The sequence below is a fragment of the Sinocyclocheilus anshuiensis genome, unplaced genomic scaffold (genome assembly GCF_001515605.1).
Source record: "Sinocyclocheilus anshuiensis isolate Anshui unplaced genomic scaffold, SAMN03320099.WGS_v1.1 scaffold185, whole genome shotgun sequence".
In the NCBI taxonomy this organism is placed as follows: Eukaryota; Metazoa; Chordata; class Actinopteri; order Cypriniformes; family Cyprinidae; genus Sinocyclocheilus; species Sinocyclocheilus anshuiensis.
In genome coordinates this window covers 2,100,001-2,125,157 of record NW_015539887.1, presented here as the reverse complement: position 1 = coordinate 2,125,157, position 25,157 = coordinate 2,100,001, and the positions used below count along the sequence as shown (strand labels likewise).

The 25,157-nt window shown below is 35.8% G+C and overlaps 1 protein-coding gene across 1 annotated transcript in view; it reads right to left on the bottom strand.

Moving 5' to 3' along the window:
* Positions 1-6,491: 6,491 nt before the first annotated feature.
* The window catches only part of LOC107685597 (neurobeachin-like protein 2), a 73,130-nt gene continuing 54,464 nt past the window's right edge, over positions 6,492-25,157 (bottom strand). Inside the window, exons 32-55 of the mRNA XM_016482243.1 lie at positions 24,760-24,909; positions 24,386-24,543; positions 23,298-23,422; positions 22,986-23,106; positions 21,035-21,045; positions 20,834-20,967; positions 20,599-20,706; positions 20,301-20,396; positions 19,565-19,689; positions 19,155-19,295; positions 18,446-18,576; positions 18,236-18,345; positions 17,126-17,243; positions 16,942-17,039; positions 15,914-16,027; positions 15,683-15,769; positions 13,953-14,062; positions 13,358-13,530; positions 12,316-12,410; positions 11,284-11,400; positions 11,023-11,184; positions 10,648-10,796; positions 9,034-9,169; positions 6,492-7,544 (exon numbers count right to left, since the gene is read on the bottom strand). Of these exons, the coding sequence (XP_016337729.1) occupies positions 7,437-7,544; positions 9,034-9,169; positions 10,648-10,796; positions 11,023-11,184; positions 11,284-11,400; positions 12,316-12,410; positions 13,358-13,530; positions 13,953-14,062; positions 15,683-15,769; positions 15,914-16,027; positions 16,942-17,039; positions 17,126-17,243; positions 18,236-18,345; positions 18,446-18,576; positions 19,155-19,295; positions 19,565-19,689; positions 20,301-20,396; positions 20,599-20,706; positions 20,834-20,967; positions 21,035-21,045; positions 22,986-23,106; positions 23,298-23,422; positions 24,386-24,543; positions 24,760-24,909 (2,877 nt within the window). The 3' untranslated portion in view covers positions 6,492-7,436. The remainder of the gene's footprint in view (positions 7,545-9,033; positions 9,170-10,647; positions 10,797-11,022; positions 11,185-11,283; positions 11,401-12,315; positions 12,411-13,357; positions 13,531-13,952; positions 14,063-15,682; positions 15,770-15,913; positions 16,028-16,941; positions 17,040-17,125; positions 17,244-18,235; positions 18,346-18,445; positions 18,577-19,154; positions 19,296-19,564; positions 19,690-20,300; positions 20,397-20,598; positions 20,707-20,833; positions 20,968-21,034; positions 21,046-22,985; positions 23,107-23,297; positions 23,423-24,385; positions 24,544-24,759; positions 24,910-25,157) is intronic.

Sequence of the window (25,157 nt, the reverse complement as noted above, 5' to 3'; positions counted from 1 at the left end):
ATTATTACCTCTTCATTGGTCGACATTTTATTCTATAATGTTACAGTTTTGATACTGTTTTATGTCTGATGATCGTGTTAGAATACATGTGGAAGCATCTGTTGTTTCGGTTTCTTCTTCACTTGTGTTTTTTGGAAATTCTGTACAGAAGATGTGTACTAGCGCCCCAATGTATAACAATGAAAACATGGATTCTAGGAGCACAATTATAGCTAAAATATATTTAGACTTTTTCTAAGTATAAGTCAAGTATACTTAAATGTCATTTTAAGTATATTTCTGAGAAGTACATAAAGCCCATTTCTGAGAAGTACATAAAAAGTAGACTAAAAGTATACTTTCCTATTTTTAGTTTAAAAGAAGTATACTAATAGCACACTTGAATACACTTCTTTTTCGTAAGGGGAGGCTTCAGTTGGGGACTTGAGATAAAAACGAGACACAACAGTGGCTTAAGTTTTCAGATCTGAGGGGTTTTTGAGTAACGTCGTAAAACTGCGCATGGGGTCTCCAGACTTCAGAAAGAAACAAATGGAGACTTACCTCGCATACAATGATCATAGCGCTTCAAAGAATGACCGCGAAGAAACGGGATAAAGTAAAGAAGAGATGGTGTTCTATTAATTCGTCGCCGATTCGTTTCGCTTTTCCTTTCGTTCATGGTGTCAATGGCCCTTAATGACTGAAACTGTGAGTGGAGAGCTGCTAGAGTAAATAGCGGGCCTAAAGGGCGCTTCTTTATTGAAGATGCCCTGTCAGTTTACAGAGTTATTACTTATTTGCTGACAGTTTGTTAAAATTTGCTAATGTGGACTTTATAAATTATACAGGCCTATTAGCTAAACCTCAGATAGAACTTTTGACAGATTAACATGGCAAGCAGTGTCCCCTAAAATAGCGCAATTTTTGCAGGAATAACTGGAATGAATAAAGCTATGACTTTTAATGTTAGTGGCACAAATCCAATTTTGTTTTTGTTTGATCTAGGCTATTTGATATGTTTAATAAACATAATAAAATGATCTAACATAAAATTAAAGATGTAGGCCTACACATAAAAGGGTGTGTTTTTTTTACACACATTTGTTTCACTTGTAATGTAAATGTTTTGTAATTAATTCATACTACTTATTTTAAATTCATACTACTTATTTTGCTAACTATTTTCTATAGACCTTAGTCAATTTAGATGCCATATTACGTTTAACACCGATGAAAATGAGGCTGCGGGGAAAGTGCATTGTGTGTTCAATGGATTGTACATTGTTTAATAGATTGTTCAGGTGACAAAACGTCTTTCTGGGGAAAATAAAAAATAAATAAAAATGTTGGTAGACCAGAGCAGTCATAAAACAATATTGAAAGTTGTGAGTTGTAAAAATGATGTGATCTACGACCTTTATACAGTGTGTGCCATTGTAAAAACGAAGTCTATACCCCACAGCCTCATTTTCATCTGTGTTAAACTTAATATGGCATCTAAATTGACTAAGGTCTATAGAAAATAGTAAGCAAAATAAGTAGTATCAATTTATTCATAAAACCGTATGAGAGGACCTATTATGCCTTGGAGATTTCACAGTAGGAATCTGGTGGACATTTTAGCCTACTATCCCGTGAGGCCATGCAAAAAAAATAAATAAAATAAAATAAACTGTTTAAATAACGGTTTGAATTCTATGAGACTAGTCTTCACCACAACTACAATGGTAACGATACAGAAGAGCGATGTTGTTGCTGGCCAAATTGGCCCATTGCCCTCTGACCATCATGGCCTCTTAATCATCCCCATATTCATATTCTTCATCACTCTGTCTCCTCTCCACCAATAAGCTGGTGTGTGGTGGGCGTTCTGGCTCAATATGGCTGCCGTCGCATCATCCAGGTGGATGCTGCACATTGGTGGTGGATGAAGAGATCCCCCCTCACAATATAAAGCGCTTTGAGTACCCAGAAAAGCACTATATAAATGTAAGGAATTAATTATTATTATTAAGTGGATGCTGTTATCATTACAGTTACCTTCTTAGTTATTGTTTGTGGTGTGAACGGGTCTAAACACACCAAAAATAGGGGCACACTTAACGCCGATTCACATTGAGGCTGATAACTATAAAGTTTTAACTATCGTTTGAATTTTATGAGAATAGTGAAGTCCACCCCTCAGCTACAGACAAACAATTTAAATGGAATCGATTTCTTTCCAGCTAATGAACTATAAAAACATTGGCAGCCAATTAGAATCCAGAAGAGTCTGAGCACTTAAAATGCCAGACGACCTTTTAATGTGCTTAATTATAATAAACAGAACGTTACTGTTCATTGGTGTAGGCACTATAGTAATATATATATTGTATAGTTATCGCTACAGTTATCGCTCTTAGTGTGAACTGTTTTTTTTATGAATTAAATACATGCCATGTCATTAACAAGTTTTTACAGTTTGCAATCTCTGGTTCGTAGTCAACAGAATACTGCAGGGACAAAACTATAAACCCAGATGCAAAGTTTTTGGCAAGCTGTTACCAAAGTGTGAATTTGAAGATCACAGCAAAGAAATAATAAAACTTTGATGGAAGATGATTCCACGGCCTTACAACGCAGGGATGGGATAAGGGGGTTGGGGGAGACGGAGGCTTTGTGGTTGTTTGCAGGTTGTTGTGGTTCAGGAACTACCCAGACAGCAAGTGATTGTCAGGACGTTTTAACCCCGGTCTCTTCTTGTTGGGGGTGGGGAGATGCCTGGTTCTACTAAGAGCAAGGTGTCAAGCCCTCCTCCCATTGTTAGCCAAACAGATCAGAGCTGAATTGCCACCATAACCAGCTCGTCCCATCTCCTCTCTGCTCTGCTGCATGTAGTGACTGGACGAGGCGCATTCCATCCCTCCATGCCAGAGCCGACACCCCTTCCATGGTCGTCCACTCAAACGTACCCCTTGGGGTGTTTATGGGTCAGCCAACAGGATGTTCAGCCCATCGGGAGATCAAAGGATTCCCGGCTCAGATAAATGTGGTGTAACTGTGACCTCTTCAACTCTAATAGGTTTTAACACGTCAGGACAGGAGGAGGGAAGAAAAGGCTGAGACGTCAGAGAGAAAGGACATATACAACCTGCATTTAAGCATCTTGGAGTCAAATCGAAGAGGGAATAATACAATGTAAGATTAATTATGACAAATGCTTAGGCTTACTTTTTTATGAAAAAGTGCAATTTAAAATAAAAAATGCATTACAATATTTAGATTATTGGATGAAAAGCAGGGTTAACTAAAACCATAAAAATATGTTTGTTACTAGAAGTAAAATAAATAAAATAAAACATGAAAAATTTCATTTCAGCTAGCTGCCAAGACAACAGTTTTCATTTTCATTTAGTTTAACTTGATGTGCTAAAATGAATAAAAACTATATACAGGGTTTCTGCAGGTTTTATGAAGGTACATTTAAGACTTAGGACCCAGTAAAGAATATTTAAAAAATAAATTGAATGGAACACAATATGTCAGTATGGCCTCTAAACATAAATGTCTTCAAAGTTTGAAAATACAACTTCTCAGAAAATTAATTCAAAGGGAAAACAAGTTTTCATTCCCTAAGGACATACTGTATGTTTGTTCTCGTGTTAAGCATAAACTAACTTCATTTTGCTCAATATCTCAGAAATCGAGGCTTCGTTACATTTAAAACTCAGGTGACGTACCTTGATTTAAGGATGTTTAGATTTTTGTATTGGAAAACAAAAATACTGAGAGGAAGATATTTTTTTCAGTACATATAATGCCAATATTTAATGCCATGAAGTTCTGCTTCAATTTAAGACCTATTTAGGCCTTAATTTGTGGAAGGGTGAATTAAGACTTTAAGACCCACATATTTTAAAAATAGACATATATAAAAAATAAAAATGACTACAATAAAATATAATAGTATCTCAATGAACCTAAAATAACACTGATGAAAAGTCACAACTCAAGTCAACTGATATAGACTATTATTTTTAATTCAAAGAAACCATATATACATTTACACAATCACATCACTCACTCAGACAGGAAGGCTGTGAAACAGAGAATGGCTGTTTACATCTCTTCTGAAGCCATTATTTGTTCGAACAGACATGAGGCTTAACATAATTCATCCCGTTCGACAACATCATAGTAACTGCATAACAAGAATCGTGGAGTGGTTTAGTCGTAAGCATTTCATAAAAACAGGACGTAATCTCTTCTGGCTTCAGTTTCCCAACACAAATTAAATTCTATTGTTGGAACTTCAAGACAAAACTCAAACAAGAGTGTGTGTGCAAGGGTTTGTGCGTGTGTGGCGATGAAACGCAGTAAAAAGTAACGCACATTTTTTAAAAATCCCTTAAGCTAATAATTTCAGTGGCAGTGTTTGAACTATGAGTGAACGTGATACAGAGGACAATGTTGTATTTAAGGAATAACTCACTGAAGAAAATTAAAATTGTCATAATTTACTCCCCGTCATGTCGGTCCAAACCGGTATGACTTTTTTTCTTTCATGGAACACAAAAAGAGGATTTAGAAGATTTGTTCTGGTTGCTCTCATTCATGTAATTAAACTGAATGTTGACTAAAGCTTCAAAAGAACCATATAAAAAGTGATCCATACGACACTATGTTTCACTTCTGAACTCGTACGGTAGCTTTGAGTGCGGAACTTTAAGTCATTATTCATGAACAAACCGTTCTTTTGAGTTGGAGCGTTTCAGTGAACGATCCAGTTCACAAAGCCTGAATGAGTCGTTCATGAATCAAACTGACTCAGTGTTCCGGTCACAGCAGTTATAACAGCTCACCTGAGGGTTTTAGCAAATAACACCGTTTAGTACTCACACGAACAACTTCAGAAAACTTAACATGCAAGTTTTATGGATAACTTTTATGCTGCTTTTCTGTCTAAAAGACCCAGTGTTCATTCATTGTAACAATTACTTGTGTTCAACAGAAGAAAGAAAGTCATACGAGTTTAAAACAACACAAAGGTGAGTCAATACTGGGAAAAATATTAGTGCTGGGCAAAGGTTAATCGCATCCAAAATAAACGTTTTTGTGTACATATATGTGTGTGTACTGTGTATATTTATTATGTGTATATATATTTATTATTGTTTATTTATAAATACACACACATGCATGTATATATTTAAGAAAAATATGTTGTTTATATATGAAATATATTTCTATATAATATAAATTATATAAATATATACATGTAAATAGTTTTCAAATATATACTGTATGTGTGTCTTTATATATACATAATAAATATACACAGTAGCCTACACACACATATACAATTAATAAATAAAACATTTATTTCAAATGCGATTAATCGCGATTAATCGTTGCCCAGCACTAAAAAAAATATATAATTTCCAGGTGAACTATCCCTTTAAACAGTGTATAACTGCTGGCCATTGTGCTCGGTGCTTCAGTTTCTCTGCTGGCTTTGCTATCCAGCACAGAGCAACAGAATTAACGCAACCATCCCAGAGAAGCCAGCAAGATGTGTCCTCTACTCTCTCCCCCTAATACCCATGTGTCACACAGACACCCCTCACACAGCACAGCCTTCAAAGCATTCAGTGCGTCAAGAGAAGAAGGAAAAAAACACCAAATTCCAATGGTAACATAGACAGAATTGTGGCCACAGCCAACGAACACATTCAGGACAATTAAGTCTAGCTGGTGTATGGTTCACATATTACAAATAGTTTCACAATTACAGCGAAGAAAACAGTTGAGGCACTATGCGGAGTTAAAAATGGATAAAATTCCTGTTAAGATTTAGATTTTCTGTAAATGAGTTTATAAGCACAGCATGTTAAGCGGCATGTGAGGATGTGCTGAAACCGTTTCGCAGCTATTATATGAAAAGAAGCCAAAAGCTTCTATATCAAGTGCAATTTATGCCCATTTTAGAAAGCGCACTGCCCTACAGTGGAAAAAACAAACACGTAAGTGCACTCGTATTCACGATTAAGAGGATTTTTGTGATGGCTGTACAAATCCATAACAGGAAAGGCACTTCCTTTTATAATATATAACAGGATATGAAAGATTTACACAGTGCGAAAGAGATAAATGTGTGCCAATATTGAAAAAAAAGCTGTTTTTATGAGCAGAACCTAATTAAGTAAATAGATAGTTCACCCCAAAATGAAGATTGTGATCGTTTACTCATGTCATGTTGTTCCTAAATTTGTATTATTTTTTTTAAATCACAAAAGACAACATATTTAAAAATATATTTTAAAAATGTAGTTATGGATATTCATATTGAATTAGTCCATAACTAACTAATTATATATATATATATATATATATATATATATAAAACTAAAATATAAAATTATAAAATTTAATATATACATTATAATTTTCTTTTTTCAGGAGAAGGTCAGTCATACAGGGTTGGACCATTATCTAAATATATATATATATATATATATATATATATATAAAACTAAAATATAAAATTATAAAATTTAATATATACATTATAATTTTCTTTTTTCAGGAGAAGGTCAGTCATACAGGGTTGGACCATAAGGGTGAGTCAATGATGACAAAACTTTCATTTTCAGGTGAACTACCCCTTTAATATATTTCATGTCATAATCAATCATAATTATGGACATTTCTATTGTTTACCTGTTTTAAGGCACCAGAGGTACTGAATCAAGTCACAAGACTTAGTAGGGCTCAAAGCGCTTCACACCATTAAACAAGAGTGAAAGGATCTTGTTCTAATTTAGGCGTCACATTAATTATTGCGTTATACAAAGCGTCTGCAAGTAACCGTGCAAAGCAATACAAACACCCACACCCACATATTGTACATGCACAGAGCTAAAATGTCTCTGTTGGTGCCCATCCCATGGAAAAATCTGGCGTCATATTGTTTAATATAAGAAGCTTTTCAAGTGTCAGACAGAGTACCAGTGTACAAAAGCAAAAATCAGCATAAGAAGATCTACTATACTATAAAACGGCTCAGGTGATGACGGTTTGTCACTCAGTGACAGAGACTAAGTCCATCACACTGAGCTCCAGCCAGTGAGAAGACAGTCTGTGATTCACAGGACAGAACATACTGCTTTTAAAAAGTTCAGTCTTAGCCGTCAACGCTTAAAAAGTTTGCAGGCGACTGCCTGATTCGCCTGATCAAAAATCTTTGGAATGTTTGTCTGTTAAAAGCAGTATAAACCATTGCATTTTCGAGAAGAATGTTCTTTTCCCTTTTTGTATAAAAGTGCACGTTTGGATGTTCACCACTTGTGTTCCCTTAACTCTTGTTCCCAAGCTCTCTGTTTTAGAAGGGCAGGAAAGCGGACGAGTGGTGCAGGAGCGCCGACGCTCTCGTCTCTTGTGGATGCACAGTGTTCGCTGAAGGCACGTGCAGGAGCTCATTTAGCAGGAGGCTCGACAGGGTTGTATTCGGTCTCTCCTGCGGACACCTGGGAGATTCTGCGTGTGGAGCCCCACAGTCGGCGGGAAAACTGCCCAGACCGCACCTGAATTAGGAGAAAGGTTTAAATATTGATTTTTTTTGTCTTTTTAGTCCAAAAATTGCTGACTCGAGTAAAAATTAAACACATAAGTTACACATAAATTAACATCTTTAACAAAGGGAAGGCGATCTCTTTTTTTTTTTTTGGTAACATGATACAGTAGTTTATGGAAGCCCGTTTCCGCCACTGAATACATTTTTTTTTTAAAAAAGGTCATTGTGACTTTCTATCTCACAATTCTGCAATTCTCGCAATAGCGAGTTTACATCTCACAATTCTGATATTCTTTCTCAAAACTGTGAGATATAAACTCGCAATTACAAGTTATAAAGTCCAGTTTATATCTCACAATTCTGACTTTATATCTCACAGTTCTTAATAACTCACAATTGCGAGTTTATATCACGCAATTCTGAGAAAAAAAGTCAGAATTGCGAGTTTATATCTCACAATTCTGGCTTTCTAACTCGCAACTGTGAGTTTACATCTCACAGTTCTGAGAAAAAAAGTCAGAATTGCGAGTTTGTATCACATACGAGATAAAAAGTCGCAATTACCTTTTTTATTTTTTATTCAGTGGCGGAAACGGGCTTCCATTGTAGTTTACCCAATAGTTAAAACAGACAATAATTTAAACATTTTTTTTTTTAGCATTTATCAATCTTGGTTAATATTAATTTCCTCATGCACATTTTAAAAACACATTTTAACAATACATTAATTAAGAACTAACAATAAATAATAGTATATTTTGAAATAATTGTATATTTTGAATAATCATAGTTTTTTTATTTACATTTTTTTTCCACTGTTTCTATTAATATTCACTATGGAAGCTTCTTTCCACCACTGAATAAAAAATAAAAAAGTAATTGCAATATTTTATCTCACGATTCAGACTTTTTTTCTCAGAATTGCGTGATAGAAACTCACAATTGTGTGTTACAAAGTCAGAACGGTGAGATATAAGCTCACAATTATCAGACATAAAGTCAGAATTGCGAGATATTAAACTTAAAATTCTGACTTTGTAACACATAATAGCATATAAATGTGCCTATCAACATTATGATGAACTAATAACACTATAAGCTTGAACTAATAACACTATAAGCTCACAGAAGTAGCGACATGTCTTTTCTTCAGCACTGCTATGTACTTCTTAACGAATTATTAAAAAATAAAAAACGTAGGAAGGGAACTTGGTTCTATTCATCAGTTGTTGATTGCATGGATTCATTTTTTTTTATATATATAGAAATTAAAAAGTAATTTCTTTTAAAGTTAATTTTTACAGTTTCCTCAATATTTAGTACATATGCCGTCATTTTTTAAATTCTTACGCTTATAATGTAAAAGTAAACTGTTTTTAAAATCAAAATTTTTAAAGGTGTAAATTGTGCCTGTCAGCATTAAGATGTACTAATAACAGTTTAGCAGCATGGAATTTATTTCAGGCAGTAAAAACCTACTGGCAACCCCTCCACCTCACCTCTTCCGGTTTTCCTGCTCCCACCACAATGAGTTTGCCATCCTCCAGGCCCACCAGAATATGACTGCTCTCTTTCGTGACAGACACACAGCGCACAGGGACCTTCAGGGCCAAGGGCGCAACAGCCAGATTCAAACTAAACACACGCAAAGACAGAGAAAAAGAGACTTGGGAATGAGAAGCAAATATGGACCCAGCTGCTGAAGATTTACTGTGATGACACAAAGGATTTATTAAGAATGCATCTACTACAATGGGAAAAAATATCAAAGAATATGATCAAACAGCTCGTGCTAAGCTGAGCAGCTGTACAGTACGCCTACACTACTGAAGTCTCTTATGTTCACCAAGGCTGCATCTGTCTGATCAAAAGTATAGTAAAAATTGTAATATTTTTAAAAATTATTGCAATTTAAAATAACTGTCTTCTATTTTCTATTCAAGTGTAATTTATTCCTTTAACTCTTCCCCCGCCAGCATTTTTGAAAAAAGTTGCCAACAGTAGGTCGACAGGAAGCGAAGTGGGTGAGAGAGAGAGAGAGAGAGGGGGGTGGGATCGGGAAAGGTCCACGAGCTGGGACTCGAACTCGGGACGCCCGAAGCGCAAAGGCGCTACATGTCGGCATGCTGCCCACGAGGCCATCGGCGCCACACTTCAGTCTTCAGTGTCACATGATCCTTCAGAAATCATTCTAATATGCTGCTAAAGAAACATTTAGTTATTATTATGAATGTTCAAAATGCTAGATTTTTTTTGAGAAATATAAAATTCAAAACAACAGCATTTTTTTTTTTTAAAGGCTTTACTGAAATTTTAGTCAAATCTATGGAAGCCCATTTCTGGCTTCTGGCAATTGCAAGTTTACATCTCGCAATTCTGACCTTTTTTTTCCCGCAGAATTGCGTGATACAAACTCGCAATTCTGACTTTTTTTCTCAGAACTTTAAGAGATCTAAATTCGCAATGGCGTGTTATAAAGTCAGTATTGCGTGATATAAAATCGCAATTGCGAGAAACAATTGACTTTCGAGTTGCGAGTTTATATCTCACAATTCGGAGAAAAAAAGTCAGAATTGCGAGATATAAACTCGGAATTGTGAGAAAAAAAAAAGTCACACAATTGCGAGTTATAAAGTCAGAATTGCGGGATATAAACTCACAATTGCAAGAAAAAAGTCAGAATTGCAGGTTTTTATGTGACAATTCTGACTTTATTTCTCGCAATTGTGAGTTTATATCACCCAATTCTGACTTTATTACTCACAATTGCGAGTTTATATCTCACAATTCTGAGAAAAAAGTCAGAATTGTGAGTTTGTATCATGCAATTCTGAAAAAAAAAAAAAATCAGAATTGCTAGATGTAAACTCGCAATTGCGAGAAAAAAAAAGTCAGAATTGTGAAATAAAAAGTCACAATTACCTTTTTATTTTTTATTCAGTGGAAGAAATGTGCTTTCATACAAATCAAAATGTCCACGCTAAATAAAATTATAATTGTAATAAAATATTTACTTCTTTCAAAATATACATAAAAATGTAAAAAATAAAAATACTGTCTACACACCTTTAAACAAGGTGTACATTTAAAATGACCATTAGAGGTGTGTTTACCTGTACAAGTCTCGAATGTGAAGGTTCCCCTGTTGTGTGCCTACGATGAGGTAGTCAGGCACCAGATGCAAAGCTGAAATCTTCTCGTCCAAGGTCTCAGATGCTAAGAGAGTGCCATTCACAGAGTACACATGCAGTGCATACTTCTCCTACAGGCACAAAAAACATATATATATATATATAAAAATATCAAATACCCCCCCCAAAAACTCTTCTTAAAAAAACAGGTGTGCAGGCCAGATTTGAGAAGCATTGCACTAGTGGTCTTACATAAAGCATATTTTGGTTTACAATTTTTTATTTATTACATTTTTTGTTAATTTCCATTCTCACAATAACTCAAAAACTCTTCTGACAAACATTGTCAATCAGCACCTTTCCAGCAGTGCGGCCCTCCATAACAGTCTGTGCCACTATGTGCCCTTCCATGCCGACCTCCAGGTGTGCCACAGGGGCAGCAAAGCAGCTCTCACACGGTGGTCTCAGGGTCCGCAGGTACTGTCCACGACGCACACTGTGCATGATTACTGTGCCATCCTGAACGAGAGAAAAAGAGAGCAACAGAGAGAAAACTCATCAACTCATGATTCCTAACGGCAATGCAGTAACTCCTGAAGTGGTCTGATCTAAACTGACCTTTGACCCTGAGATCGCCATATCCAACTCAGTGCTGATGGCGACACATGCGACCTCTTGATCATGTCCACAGAGCACCTGCACGGGCCGTGGAGACAGACCGCTAGAGAAACCACCCTACATGTAAAAAATACACTCACTAGTTATAATACATAACCATGCTAACTATTTTTCTTTAATTCAACGAAGTATTAAATAACTTATAATAGCAACATAAAGACTAATCACAATAGCAATAGTTGTCGCAATAGCTAAATGACTGTATACCAGTAAAATAACACCAATCTTGATAACAGCCAAAAAGTACCTGAGCACACTTTTATTTCAAAACTTAAATATAAAAATAAATATTAACAAATGAATAACAACATTACAATAACGGCTTCAAGTAATTATCAGTTAAATAAATACTGATTTAAGTTAATAACACTTAATAACACATAATGTGAGAAAATACCCAGATATTAAAGCATACATTTGATATTTTGACGCATTTAATTTCTATTCCTGGCTATTTACACTACCATTCAAAAATGTTGGGGTCTGTACAATTTTTTTTATGTTTTTGAAAGTCTCTTATGCTCAACAAGGCTGCATTGATTTGCTAAAAAATTAAATTGAAAACAGCAGTATTGTGAAATATTAGTACAATTTAAAATTACTTTTCTATTTCTATAACTTCCTATTTTAAAAATGTTTTTGAATGTCATTTATTCCTGTGCTGGCAAAGCTGAATTTTCAGCATCATTACTCCAGTCTTCAGTGTCACATGATCCTTCAGAAACGATTCCAATATGCTGATTCGCTGCTTTACTGCTACTTTTGATCAATGTTTTTGTGCCCTTGCATAATAAAAGTATTAACATTGTAAAAAAATAAATAAAATAAAAATTGTATGACAGTGTACATTCTGTTCAAATTTAAATGACTGCTCATGGGTGCAGATGTACCCTTCACACCCTTTTGTTTTTTTATTAACTTGTTATCTACAATATATATATATATTTACATATATATTTTGTGTGAGCAAACCTGCTGTAGGACCTGCCACACCATGCAGGTGGTGTCTCGTGAGCCAGAGATGAGGTAGATACCACAGAGATCCAAAGCCAGGCATGTGACCACATCTATATCCCACAAAAAAGCACATTATTTAGCCATCAGGATATTTGTTCATAATCAAATGCATTATATAATCAGCAATTTGCACCATACATCATCTGAGAAGTTGAAATCAAGAGAGAGCTGTCAAATTTCTAAGGCCTCTAAATTATCAACATGGTCAAAACTCTGCTGAAAACTTGTTGCACACAATCTACTACATGCTTTCTGCCCTTTATACTTTTAAGAAAGTAAAATACCTTTTAGTATAACTGTAAATTTGTCTAATATTTACAGATTTTTAAACTAAAGTAAACTTTACACTGTTTTACACTGTTAGCAATATTTCAAGATGAACACTTACTGGACTGAAGGAACTTTGGTTTACTTGATTTTCTATACAGTTTTTATTTTTAGAAAAACCTTGATAAAATGTGAATATCAAATATGATACATCAGGCCTTTGAGGAATGTTTATTTGTACATCTCTGAATCATCATTGTATTGAAATACATTAAGTTTTGCCCTCACAATAAAAACAAGAGAGCTTTGATCATAAGCATTTAAATATCATCTTACTATGACATATTATTGGGAGATATGTATTTATGTAAGTAATATATAAATATAAATACCAGCAACTGAACCAAATTGCATAATTTTGCTCAGTTTGTGCCTCATACGACATGAGTCATAAACACCTCATGTATCAAATATGATACTCATTAAAAACACACATGCAAACTGTTATTTATTTTATTTTTTTTTACATTTTATCATATTTCAGGCTTTACAGGGTTAATGGTTCTGTTTCAGCAACAAATGATTCAGCAAAAATCTCTGCCAAATCTGACGGCAGCTAATCTTATGTAGGATTCAGCTCAACAGCTCCATCAAGCTCATTCCAATGCCTACAGCTGCGCCTTGGCTTTGTACTATTTGGGTACGTCTGTGTCGGACAGACGGCTCTCACCTATGTGACGGCAGATCCTGCCCACCAGCTTGGCCTTGCCTAACATAGTGACCCTAATGCTGCAGTCCCAGTGCCCCCCACTGAACAGCAGACGCCCGTCAGTGGACACCACCAGCACCTGGGACCCGATTTCCACCCCTGGGGAGAACGGCCCACTGAGGAACCGCTGGGTCCTAAAAACAGATCCAACAAAAGGTTAGTACCAACAAATGGGACTAAACTTGTCAGCGGGAGAACATTCGAAATAGATCAATGTTGTGTTTAAGCATCAGATTCGACACATGTTAGCAGACCACTCAAAAACAACAAGAAAGGCTTGGGAAAACAAATGAGCTTTTACTACAAAGGACCCAATTTGACTGAAGAACATTCATAGAGACCAAAGCAGCCAAACCACCAGAGTTTAATGTCAAAGAGCTGCTATTTATAAGCTGCTATAAAGCTTTTGGTTATTTGTCCAAAGCCCAATGTTGTCACTATAAAAATAACTTTGTGCCTAATCAAAACCTCTTGTCTTTAAAACTATATGAAAGTCACCAAGTCTCTGAACATGATTATATAATGTGTTTAGACATATGTACATGTTCAAACTTACTTTGGGTTGCTCACAGTGGGGTCTCTGGTGAAGGTGAAATAATTAGCTATGTTCTTGTCGTAGGGCAGCCAGCTATGAGTCCCTATCATTCCATTAACACTCACTGTCACCTGAAACAGCACAAATGCCATTCAACAAATACATCAACAAATGTATTGATCAGGAACCCTTAAATGATCTGTGAAGGACCCACTTTCTAAAACATATGCTGAGAGAAAGCATTATTAAGAGCGAGATAGACAAAATGTTGTTTCCAAAAAATAATTCAATTAAAGTTAATTAGTTTTTATACTGTCGCTGTACTAAAACAAAGAAAATTATTATAATATTATCAGTTTTTTTTTTGTGTGCGTGTTAAGGGATAGTTCATCCAAAAAAATTAAAATATGACCTGTATGATATTTTTTCTTCTGCTGAACACAAAAGATGATATTTTGAAGATATTAAGGTCAGTGGGTACCATTAACTGTTTCCCCCCCCACATTCTTCAAAATATATTCTTCAATGTTTCACTGAAGAAAACAACGTAAACAATGTATGCTGTTCTGTGTCAGCAGCACCGTACACGGATACGTTGTTTACGCTTTGATCTGAATGTAAACAGAGCTTCGTAAAATTACTGTTGAACCACTGATGTCACATGGATTATTTTAACGATGTCCTTGCTATGATTCTGAGCCTTGATCATGTTAGGATCCTTGCTGTCTCTGCAGGGTCAGAGAGCTCTCGGAATTCATCAAAAATATCTTAATTTGTGTTCCGAAGATGAACGAAGAAGGTCTTACGGGTTTGGAACAATAGGAGGGTGAGTAATTAATGACAGAATTTTCATTTTTGGGTGAACTATCCCTTTAAGTTGTCGGTTGCTAGTTGAGGAAACAAGTTGAGTGTGATAGGTTGCATTATTTTTTTGAATTTTTGAATGATTTTTTTTTTTAGGTTAAAAAAAAAAAAAAAAAAAAAAAAATTCAGCCAAAAACAGGAAACTTTTTATGCGTTTTGCCTGTTCGTTTACACGGCAGTTTGGGGACTGCAAACGCATATTTTTGAAAACGGGTTTCAAAGTTTATTTTTGAAAACGTCACCGTTATCGTTTCCGTGTAAACACCCAAAACGGGAATCTTTGAAAACTGTGATGTCATGCGCGTGCGTAGTACGTGGTAGGTATGTAGACTTGCGCAGTACGAGTCGATTTTAAAGGCAAGCACGAACAAACATACACAACAATGGCGGAGTACATGGTACTGTTGTTGCTGCTCAAGAGTTTGCTAACGCTTCTTCAGCAAAGTGTGGATTTACTTCACCAATATTACAACCAACAGCAGAGACTCATCATATACATCACATAATCGTCATGTCCCTACAGATACGGTTTACTAACAATGTGACAGCGCCAACTACTGGCCTGGCATACATAATACAGCGTTTTTGGCCGTTTTTGAAAACGTTGCCATGTATATGTGAAACTTTTTAAAAACGCAAGGGAAAAACGTTTCCGTTTTTGACTACATCGTTGTCGTGTAAACCTTAAGCCTTATTTTACATCATTTTAAGTCATCTTAAGGCTCTCTTGAAAGTTTGCCGAGGCCCCCTAGTGGCCCCTGGCCCCATGGTTGAGAACCACTGTACTAACCCCCTTTTCCACAGACTCTCTTGATCCTCAAGACTGGTTCTGATCTTATTCAAATATTAGTACATGACAAGTGAACATAATCGTGAAATAATCTCACCAGTATGTCAGAACCAGGGATGATAAAGGAGCGGGTTTGATTTCTGGGCACCACGGCTTGGACTAAAGGCAGACCATCACTCACCACCTACGTGAACCAACATCAGAAACAACTCAAATCCCAGTTTCACACAGCAACTCCTTAAATCAAACCATTAGCACATGGTGCTCAAAAAGTTGCATTTCAGCATATTATTCAGTTCAAATGAAATACTGATAAATTGGGGCTCACCTCTTTAAAAGATCGGAGTTTAGTGAGCTGATCAAAAAGGTTGGGAGGCAGAATGTCCAGACGGGCCTGCCGCCTGAATGCGTTCTCTGCTGACATACGGGGAGGATGGGGCTCCTGAATTACACAGAGAGGTTTCACTTGTGACATATTACCCACAATACATTACACAAATGCTTTCAGAACCAAGGTTTTTAGCGTTAACTAAAACTGAAAATATTAAATGCATTTTTGTTAACTGAAATTTTGCCTTGGCAACAAATTGAAATAAGCTGAAGTTGAAGCACTAAAATGACTAACTTGACATAAATTAAAACTGAAATAAAAATAAACAGTAATATATAAAAAAAACTAAAATAAATTACAAAAGCACATAAGATTACTAAAATGAAAACCGAAAACAAAAATAAAAGCAAATTCAAAATATTACTAATTACTATCGTACTATATAACACTCTTCAGACCTGGAAGCTCATATAAAATGAAGTTTATGCTGACTAGAGATGGAAACATCTGTCTGATGTCCCACCTTGAGAAGCTGACAGGGCGTCTGGCCAAAGTTGCTGATGATGCCTTCAAGGGCCTTGCGCTCGGTCTCATTAGCTATGGCGTCCAGATCCACTGCACCTGACAGCCAAAACACACAGCGATCAGTCATATTTTCCATGCAGGAACATGTTTAAACTAATACAAACTCATAAGAGCGCTCTTACCCTCATAAGTGCAGTAGTAGAAGACATTGAGAGCTTCCACCGCTTCAGGTCCTCGCTGCTTATACCCGAATATGAGATCGATGACTAACTTGACATAAATTAAAACTGAAATAAAAATAAACAGTAATATATAAAAAAAACTAAAATAAATTACAAAAGCACATAAGATTACTAAAATGAAAACCGAAAACAAAAATAAAAGCAAATTCAAAATATTACTAATTACTATCGTACTATATAACACTCTTCAGACCTGGAAGCTCATATAAAATGAAGTTTATGCTGACTAGAGATGGAAACATCTGTCTGATGTCCCACCTTGAGAAGCTGACAGGGCGTCTGGCCAAAGTTGCTGATGATGCCTTCAAGGGCCTTGCGCTCGGTCTCATTAGCTATGGCGTCCAGATCCACTGCACCTGACAGCCAAAACACACAGCGATCAGTCATATTTTCCATGCAGGAACATGTTTAAACTAATACAAACTCATAAGAGCGCTCTTACCCTCATAAGTGCAGTAGTAGAAGACATTGAGAGCTTCCACCGCTTCAGGTCCTCGCTGCTTATACCCGAATATGAGATCGATCCACTCGTGCAGGTGAGCAGACACATGCTCACTCTCCTTTAAACACACAGATGCACAAAGAGATTGTGTCAGTTTTCTTTGCTGGATGCATCCGAAAATCATTGCACAAATGTTGGCCGATTCACAAACAAATGACTTTTTGAGCTGATTCTTTTTAAAGGAGTAGTTTACCCAAATGTGATCTCCAAACAGCTGATAAAAACATCAACAGTCCACAAGTAATCCACACAACTCCAGTCCATCAATTAACATCTTGTGAAAAGCTGCATGTTTGTAATAAATAAATTAATCAATAAGATGTTTTTAACTTTAAACTGTTGCTTTTGGCTAAAATACAAGTCCTCTATCCATCCATAGTATTGCTTTCTCCAGTAAAAAAGTAATCTCTTCTGGCGAGAAATATGCACAGATCAAGCAGTTTACAAACATAAACTGTCCAAAACAGGAAGCGTTATTATGGATTATAGACTGGTATTTTGGCCAGATTTAAAGTTAAAACAGCTTAATGATGGATTAGTTTACTGCAGCTTTTCACTTTACAAGATTAAGTTAAGTTAATTAATGGACTGGAGTCATGACGATTACTTGCGAATTATTGTGATGTTTTTATCAAAAGTTTGGACTCTCATTCTGACGGCACCCATTCACTTGCAGAAGATTTACTGGTGAGCAAGTGATGTAATCGAAGATTTCTCAAAAATATTTTCAGATGCAGAAACAAACTCATCTATATCTTGTATGGCCTGAGGATGAGTACATTTTCAGCAAATTAAAATTTGTAGGTGAATTATTCCTTCCACAACTCATTCTAAAAGTTTGAATCAGTCTAACAAATAACTTGAATTCGTTAGAGCAGTTAACTGAAACATCTGACTCACTCACTGGACTTGTAAGACTGTGGTATTTTAATAGTATTTTGTATTTCACAAAACATATTTACAAAATAAAGGTTACAAAAATAATTGATTGTTTTGTTTAGTATGTATGTTTTGAAATCAGTGCATTGTGCATTGTGTCTGTTTCCCCACCAAAGCTTTGCGGTGTTTCCTGATGAAGTCTTCAGGCGAAGACGCCCAGGGGGGAATCAACACATCATTGACCTTCTCCTGACTGATTTGCAAGCAGCCCAGATCAAAACCTGCACACATGACATATTACAATTCAAAATCTATCAGTCCAACATAATTCAGTGCCAGTGTAGTTTTCATCACTGAGAAGCTTCAGAGAGGCACACTGACTGTTCATGTTCTGCAGGAAATCTGGGAAGTAGAAGAACTCTGGGATGAGCTCCTTCACATCAACTGGACTCTCCATTCGTGCCTGCCATGCTGCTGCTACTGAATGAAACTGCCTATCGGCACAATCAAACCTAAGCACACACACAATCACTCTTGTAAGTGCAGCCCAAACATAGGACAATATACATTACTTGAAAACCATCAAGTGAACAACACTGCAACCTAGTGGTCAATACTATGGAGTGCCAACAAGCATAACATTTTATTTACAATATTTAAAATATTATTAATATTCAGAATATTCACAATTTGATGTTGGTGATCTACATTCCTGTATGGACACTTCATGTTTTTTTGGAGAATTAAAACCATTAAACTTAGAGTCAAATTTCCATTTGTACTTCAGGCACCGTTGGAATGAATAAACACATACAACATTTGTGTTCAAATGTCTCCAGTAGGACAAAAAAACACAAAAAAAAAACCTTGAGCAGGGGTGTCCAATCCTGCTCCTGAAAGGTTAACATCCTGCAGAGTTTAGTTCTGACCTGCCCCAACACACCTTCCTGTAAGTTTCTAGTAATCCTGAAGACCTTGAATAGCTGGTTCAGGTGTGTTTGAACTAGAGGTGGCCCTCCAGGAGCAAGATTGGACACCCCTGGCTTTAGCTTGCAGTATGAGCGCAGTGGTGTGTGAGTGTGTGTCTTACTTGCCGCTCTGGAGCTGTATATGTAATGAGGTGAAGGGCTCTGTGCGGATCATGTAGTGCATGACGCCGGCAGCATTAGAGTAGTGTGTGCCATAGTGGAACTTATCGATAGTGCCTGTTGAATCCTCAAAACTCTCATACCTAATCAAACAACAACAACAAAAAGACATTTAGAAAATCAGATGAAATACTCAAAAGATGCTACATTACACTGCTTTATCTTATTATAGAACATACTGTTATTATTTACAAATTTAAATATATTTATAAATCAGATTTATATATGTAGATATCTACATATATAAATGTAGATATCAGCTTGTGGTATTTTCTAGTTTTGTGATACATCTTTCAACAACACATTCTCTGATACTGAGAATTCTGCAAAAAGGACTGTAACACTGTCTCACTTTTCCCTGACGTTCTGTGCATGTCGAGGGTTGACGACACCAACGGGTTTGGACAAATCTCTGAAAACAGCTGGGTCCTCCAGATCCAATTCAGCAGATGTGTAGTCACACAGCACCCAGGGGAACTGAGAATACGGACATGCACATGAAGAAAAAAGAAGACATGTGACCCATATAATATCCACCAACAACAGAAGTGTCAGTCACGCACATTTTTTTTTTCAGCGAAATGGATATTAAAATGCATATTAATCACCCAGTTTAAATAAATTCATTGAAATCTTGGTTTACTAAAATAAATAATAAATTACTTTTTAAAATGAAATTTAAAGACTGAAAAACTAAATGAAATAAAATACATAAATTCAGCCCCGAGATGCTGGGTACGCTATAGCATCCCTGCGATACTGCATAGGACAAGCAGTGTGGAAAACAAAAGCAAAACAAAACAAAAAAACAAACAAACAGAACAAAACAAAACAGAACAGAACAGAACAGAACAGAACAGAACAGAACAGAACAGAACAGAACAGAACAGAACAGAACCGAACCGAACCGAACCAAACCAAACCAAACCAAAAAACAAGACAAACAGAACAGAATAGAGCAAAACAAAAGAAGGAAAAAAAAAACAATCAAAAGAAAACAAAACAAAAAACAAAGAACAGAACAAAAAAAGTGGCAAACAAAAATTACAAAACAAAACCAAATCAATGCTAGCTCTGTGACAACTCACCACTGGATACTGGGATAAATCATTGTATGTGCGACCAGCAATGGTGTTGAGCTGCATCAGATATTCAAAATTGGAGATCTCTCTGCAAATCCATCTCTGCAATAGAAACAAAAATGAAAATAAACAATAGTTAGATCTGGAAATTTTGGGGGGTGAGGCTTTTTGACAGCTTTTGTTGGCAGATACAGCACAGAGGGCATAGGAAACTATGGCAAAAAAGGGAGGAATTGGATTGGGAGAGAGCAGGAATGAGTCCAACCAGCAAAAATGGAAAATACTGGCATCACATCAGACATACGTGAGTCAGGTTGGAGGCTTTCAGGAGCTCCTGAGGAGAGCGAGAACCAAAGTAGAAGAGATTGGGTGGTCTGAGACCTAGGATCCTGGAGTAGACTTTGTTCCGGACCTGTTGGAGAATCAAAACAAATATAAAAACACAAAATGCCAACCATGCTTCTGGCCATCTACTATGCAGCATCCTGTTCCACTGTAGTTTCTCCTGCAGTATAGCAGTTAGTATGTGTCTAGCTCACCCCCTTCCTGAAGTTGATGAAGTAGTGTGCCTGGTCGATGAAGAACAGCTCTAATGCCGATCTCCGCAGGTTGTAGCGCCTCAGGTGGACTTCCCTTAGCTGTGACAATGGCCTCTTGAAATCAAACCCAATGCCTGCAAAGATGGGCAGTCCAGAGCATTCACATTAGAATCATTAATCATATCTTATCCCATACACTACCAGTCAAAAGTCTGGAATAATTAAGATTTTTTGAATGTTTTGGAAAGAAGTTTCTTATGCTCACCAAGGCTGCATTTATTTAATGAAAAACTGTAATGTTGTGAAATATTATTAAAATTTAAAATAAAGTTTTCTATTTTAATATACTTTAAAATTCAATTTATTCTTTTTATGGCAAAACTGAATTTTTAGCAGCGATTACTCCAGTCTTCAGTCTCACATGATCCCTCATAAATCACTCTAATATGCTGATTTGCTACTGATTTTAAACATTTCTTATTATTATACTGAAAACAGTTTTTGCCATTTCAAATAAATGCTGTTCTTTTGACCTTTCTAATCATCAAAAATATGAATCAGCAAAAACGGGTTTCAACACTGATAATAATAAAAATTACCAATAATTGATCATCAATAATAATTGTTAATAATCATCAAATCAGCATATTAGAATGATTTCTGACGGATCATGTGACCGAAGACGGCTGCAAAAAAATCACAGTAATAAATTATAGTTTAAAATGCATTAAATAGTCAGCGCAGATGGCCTCGTGGGCAGCGCGCCGACATGTAGCGCCTTTGCGCTTCGGGCGTCCCGAGTTCGAGTCCCGGCTCGTGGACCTTTCCCAATCCCACCCCCCTCTCTCTCTCACCCACTTCGCTTCCTGTCGACCTACTGTCCTATCTAAATAAAAAAGGCATAAAACGCCAAAAATAAATCTTAAAAAAAAAACAAAAAAAAAACACATTTTTATTATATTTTACAATATTACCTGAACATACACTCGATCACACTAAACACATCTCAAAAGCTGTACACACAAAGCCTTTGCAGGCATCAAAAGGCTGAATCATTATTCAAACGATTCATTCAAAAACACAGATTCATTCGGGAACAAAACACCACTACTGTGCGTCTACTGGAACGTGTAACAGTTAATTCTGCTTTGACTTCAGTGAAGAATTATTTGCAGTATAAATAGACTAAACAGACTTTAGTTAACGAAAACCAAAACTATTAAAACAATGTGTTTGGTAACTGAAATAAAGCTCAAATTAAATAAACTATAAATATCACAAGAAAAACGTACAAACAAAAATGAGAAATGTTGTTTTGGCAACTAACTGAAATAAGTTGATGTACAAAAATGACTAAAACTGAAATTCAAATGAATTAAAAAAACTAATAAACATTACAAAAGCATGCAATAAAATGACTAAAACTTTAAGTATAATTAAAATTAAAACTGAACATATAAAAATAAATCAATTATTTAATATAATAATAAATACTGTAACTTTATATAAATAAATCTAAAATAACACTGGTAAGTTACTCAATATTAACTTCTTGTTTATTAAACTTATTGGGCCGTGCTGATATTTAGAACAACCTAGTTCAGATTTTGAAAAAAAGACATTTGAAGCTACATTTGAAGACACCATAATTAAAAAAAAAAAAAAAAACTTGCCCTTTTTAGACTTGCACTCTATTTATTTACTAACTGCTTTTTTCCTTAAAAAAACTAACACTAGCTTCTCTATTCTTTTTGTATTCTATCTGTTTTCTTTTTATTTATTATACAATTAACAAAAAGCAAAAAAAGGCCTCTAACACTAGCTTGCTCTATTATTTTTCTATTCTGTCGGTTTTCTTTTTATTTATTATATAAGAAAAAACCCTTGCTACGTGTACTGCGTTAGGCTAACTGAGACTTGTGTAGCACTTGTATATCATTGCTCTTTTATTGATTTTGATTGCTTCCATTGTCCTCATTTGTAAGTCGCTTTGGATAAAAGCATCTGCTAAATGACTAAATGTAAATGTAAATATGAATGTGATATGTTCGTCTTCTTATTATTATTATATCAACTTATATATTATATCAACTGGTTTAGATAACTTACTTTACAAAGCAAATGTGTCTCAGAGTTACATGAAAACACTTACTCATCAATGAAGACAAAATCTTCAAAATCCTCTAGTTTGTCATCCTCCATGTCACTAACTTTGGCTTCCTTTGCAACAGCAAGAGGGATGGGCTCGGTTGAGCTGCGAGGGCTGTCGGCTCCTGCAGAAAAAAACACACCAAAACACTCCAATATATAAATATTAACAGTGAAATAACGGAGTTCAAGCAGACAGAGATTATTTAAAAATATCTGGTCAAAGCAAAATGATTTTACCAACAGTCATTGTGAGATCTTTTACTCACTATTGATTTTAACAGATTACGCAGACATTTTCCAGAGTGATACTGACCCATGTTATCTCTCAGTGCGCTGGCATCACTGTGGGAATCAAAGCTGTAATTTGGCACCAGCTTCAGACGCATCTTAGAGTACGTCTCTGCGCTCGACAGTTTCCAGTTCACCTCTGGCTGAACCCTGAAACACAAACACTTCCACTCAGTCCATCATCACACACACCGCAATATAATACCTTAATATACAACATCAGTGTATACAACTCAACCTCACACAGTGAGCTACAACAGTCAGACAAAACAGTCTGACTGCTTCTATTTGGGATTTTATATATTTAATTTAATAGATTTTAGTGACCCAAAATGAGTGAAAAATCCTACATAAACATTAAGTCAAGTTTTATATATTTTTTAAAATCCCCCAAAATCCCCATGTCTATATTTCCAGGTTTAAATGAAATTTGAAATCCCAGATTTCCAATGTAGTCTCAGGTTTTTTGACATCGCTTAAATCTTATTCATCTTAAAGGGATAGTTCACCCCAAAAATGAAAATGTGCTGTTAATTTGCTCACCCTCAGGCCATCCATGTTGTAGGTGACTTTTCCTCAGCAGAACAGTAAAGAAGATTTTTTTAGCTTAAACCATGGTCTTTGGCGATTCACTTTGAGAATCAAAAAAGCAACACAAAATTAATACCCGTAGCTCCTGATGATATAATGTACATAATGTTCACTGTCTTGCACAGACCAATCATTTCTTTTCATAAGACCTTAATATATACTCAGGAGCCACAGAATTAATTTTGTGTTGCTTGTGTTGCTTTTTTTGACTCTCAAAATGCTGGTAACCATTGACTTGCCTTTTATGAATTACCAAGGACAATGGTTTCAACTAAAATTCTTCTTTACTGTACTGAAGAAAAAAAAGTCACCTACATCTTGGATGGCCTGAGGGTGAGTAAATTAACAGCAAATTTTAATTTTTGGGTGAACTATCCCTTTAAATCTCTCCCTCTATATACATTATTTATTTATTTAGTCTGATAGTGATGATAATGGTGCAAAGTAAATGGGAGATAAACGAAAAAAATACATCAATGCATAATATTCACTAAGAATCAAAACATTTGAATGTATGCAGACCTGAGTGCCCACGCTCTTCTCTCACTGCTCAGTAACCTGCGCAGTGATTTCCAGTGCCTCCACACCACACCCTGCTGGCTATTAATCATCTTCTGCACACCGTGGTAGCGGCTGTTCTCTGTGCGCATTCGTTTCAGGTACGTGTCAATGATGAGCTCCTGTAAAGAGAGGAACACAAACAGTCCATGTTATTAACTCATCTGTCATAAAAACATGTATGGTTTGGCTGGGGTTTGAGATGTGCAATGAATAATCCCAGTATCCCCAAGCAGTAGAAACTCATGGTCTGCTCTGTGTGGGGATTGAACACCAATCTTTTGTTTACTAGCCGAACATATTCCCTCTGTGTTTGAATAAATGGTGTTAACAGACACCTGAAACTTGGCTTTGCAGTCGGAGCGGTCCTTGTCTCTCCTCTGTGCAGTGCTCATGAGGTCATCAAAGCAGGAATTCCAAAAATTGGACATCAGGTCATGACTCTTCCCAAAAGTGTCTAGCTCATACTGCTGCATTGTGGGCTCCACCTACAGACATAAATTATGAAAAACATTTTTTTTTTTTTTTTTAAATAGGTATTTCTTGCAATAATATTTGATTGAATGAGACATGTTTGAAGTTACTGTAAAGCAGCCAATATCTGTAACCACACATTAGAAATATATATTAATGTGCCAATTAATATATATTAATGTGTTTGTACAAATCAAATGTAAATAGTTAACAGTTAGGATAATCAACTTTTTTTTTTTTTTTTTTTTAAAATTTTTTTCAT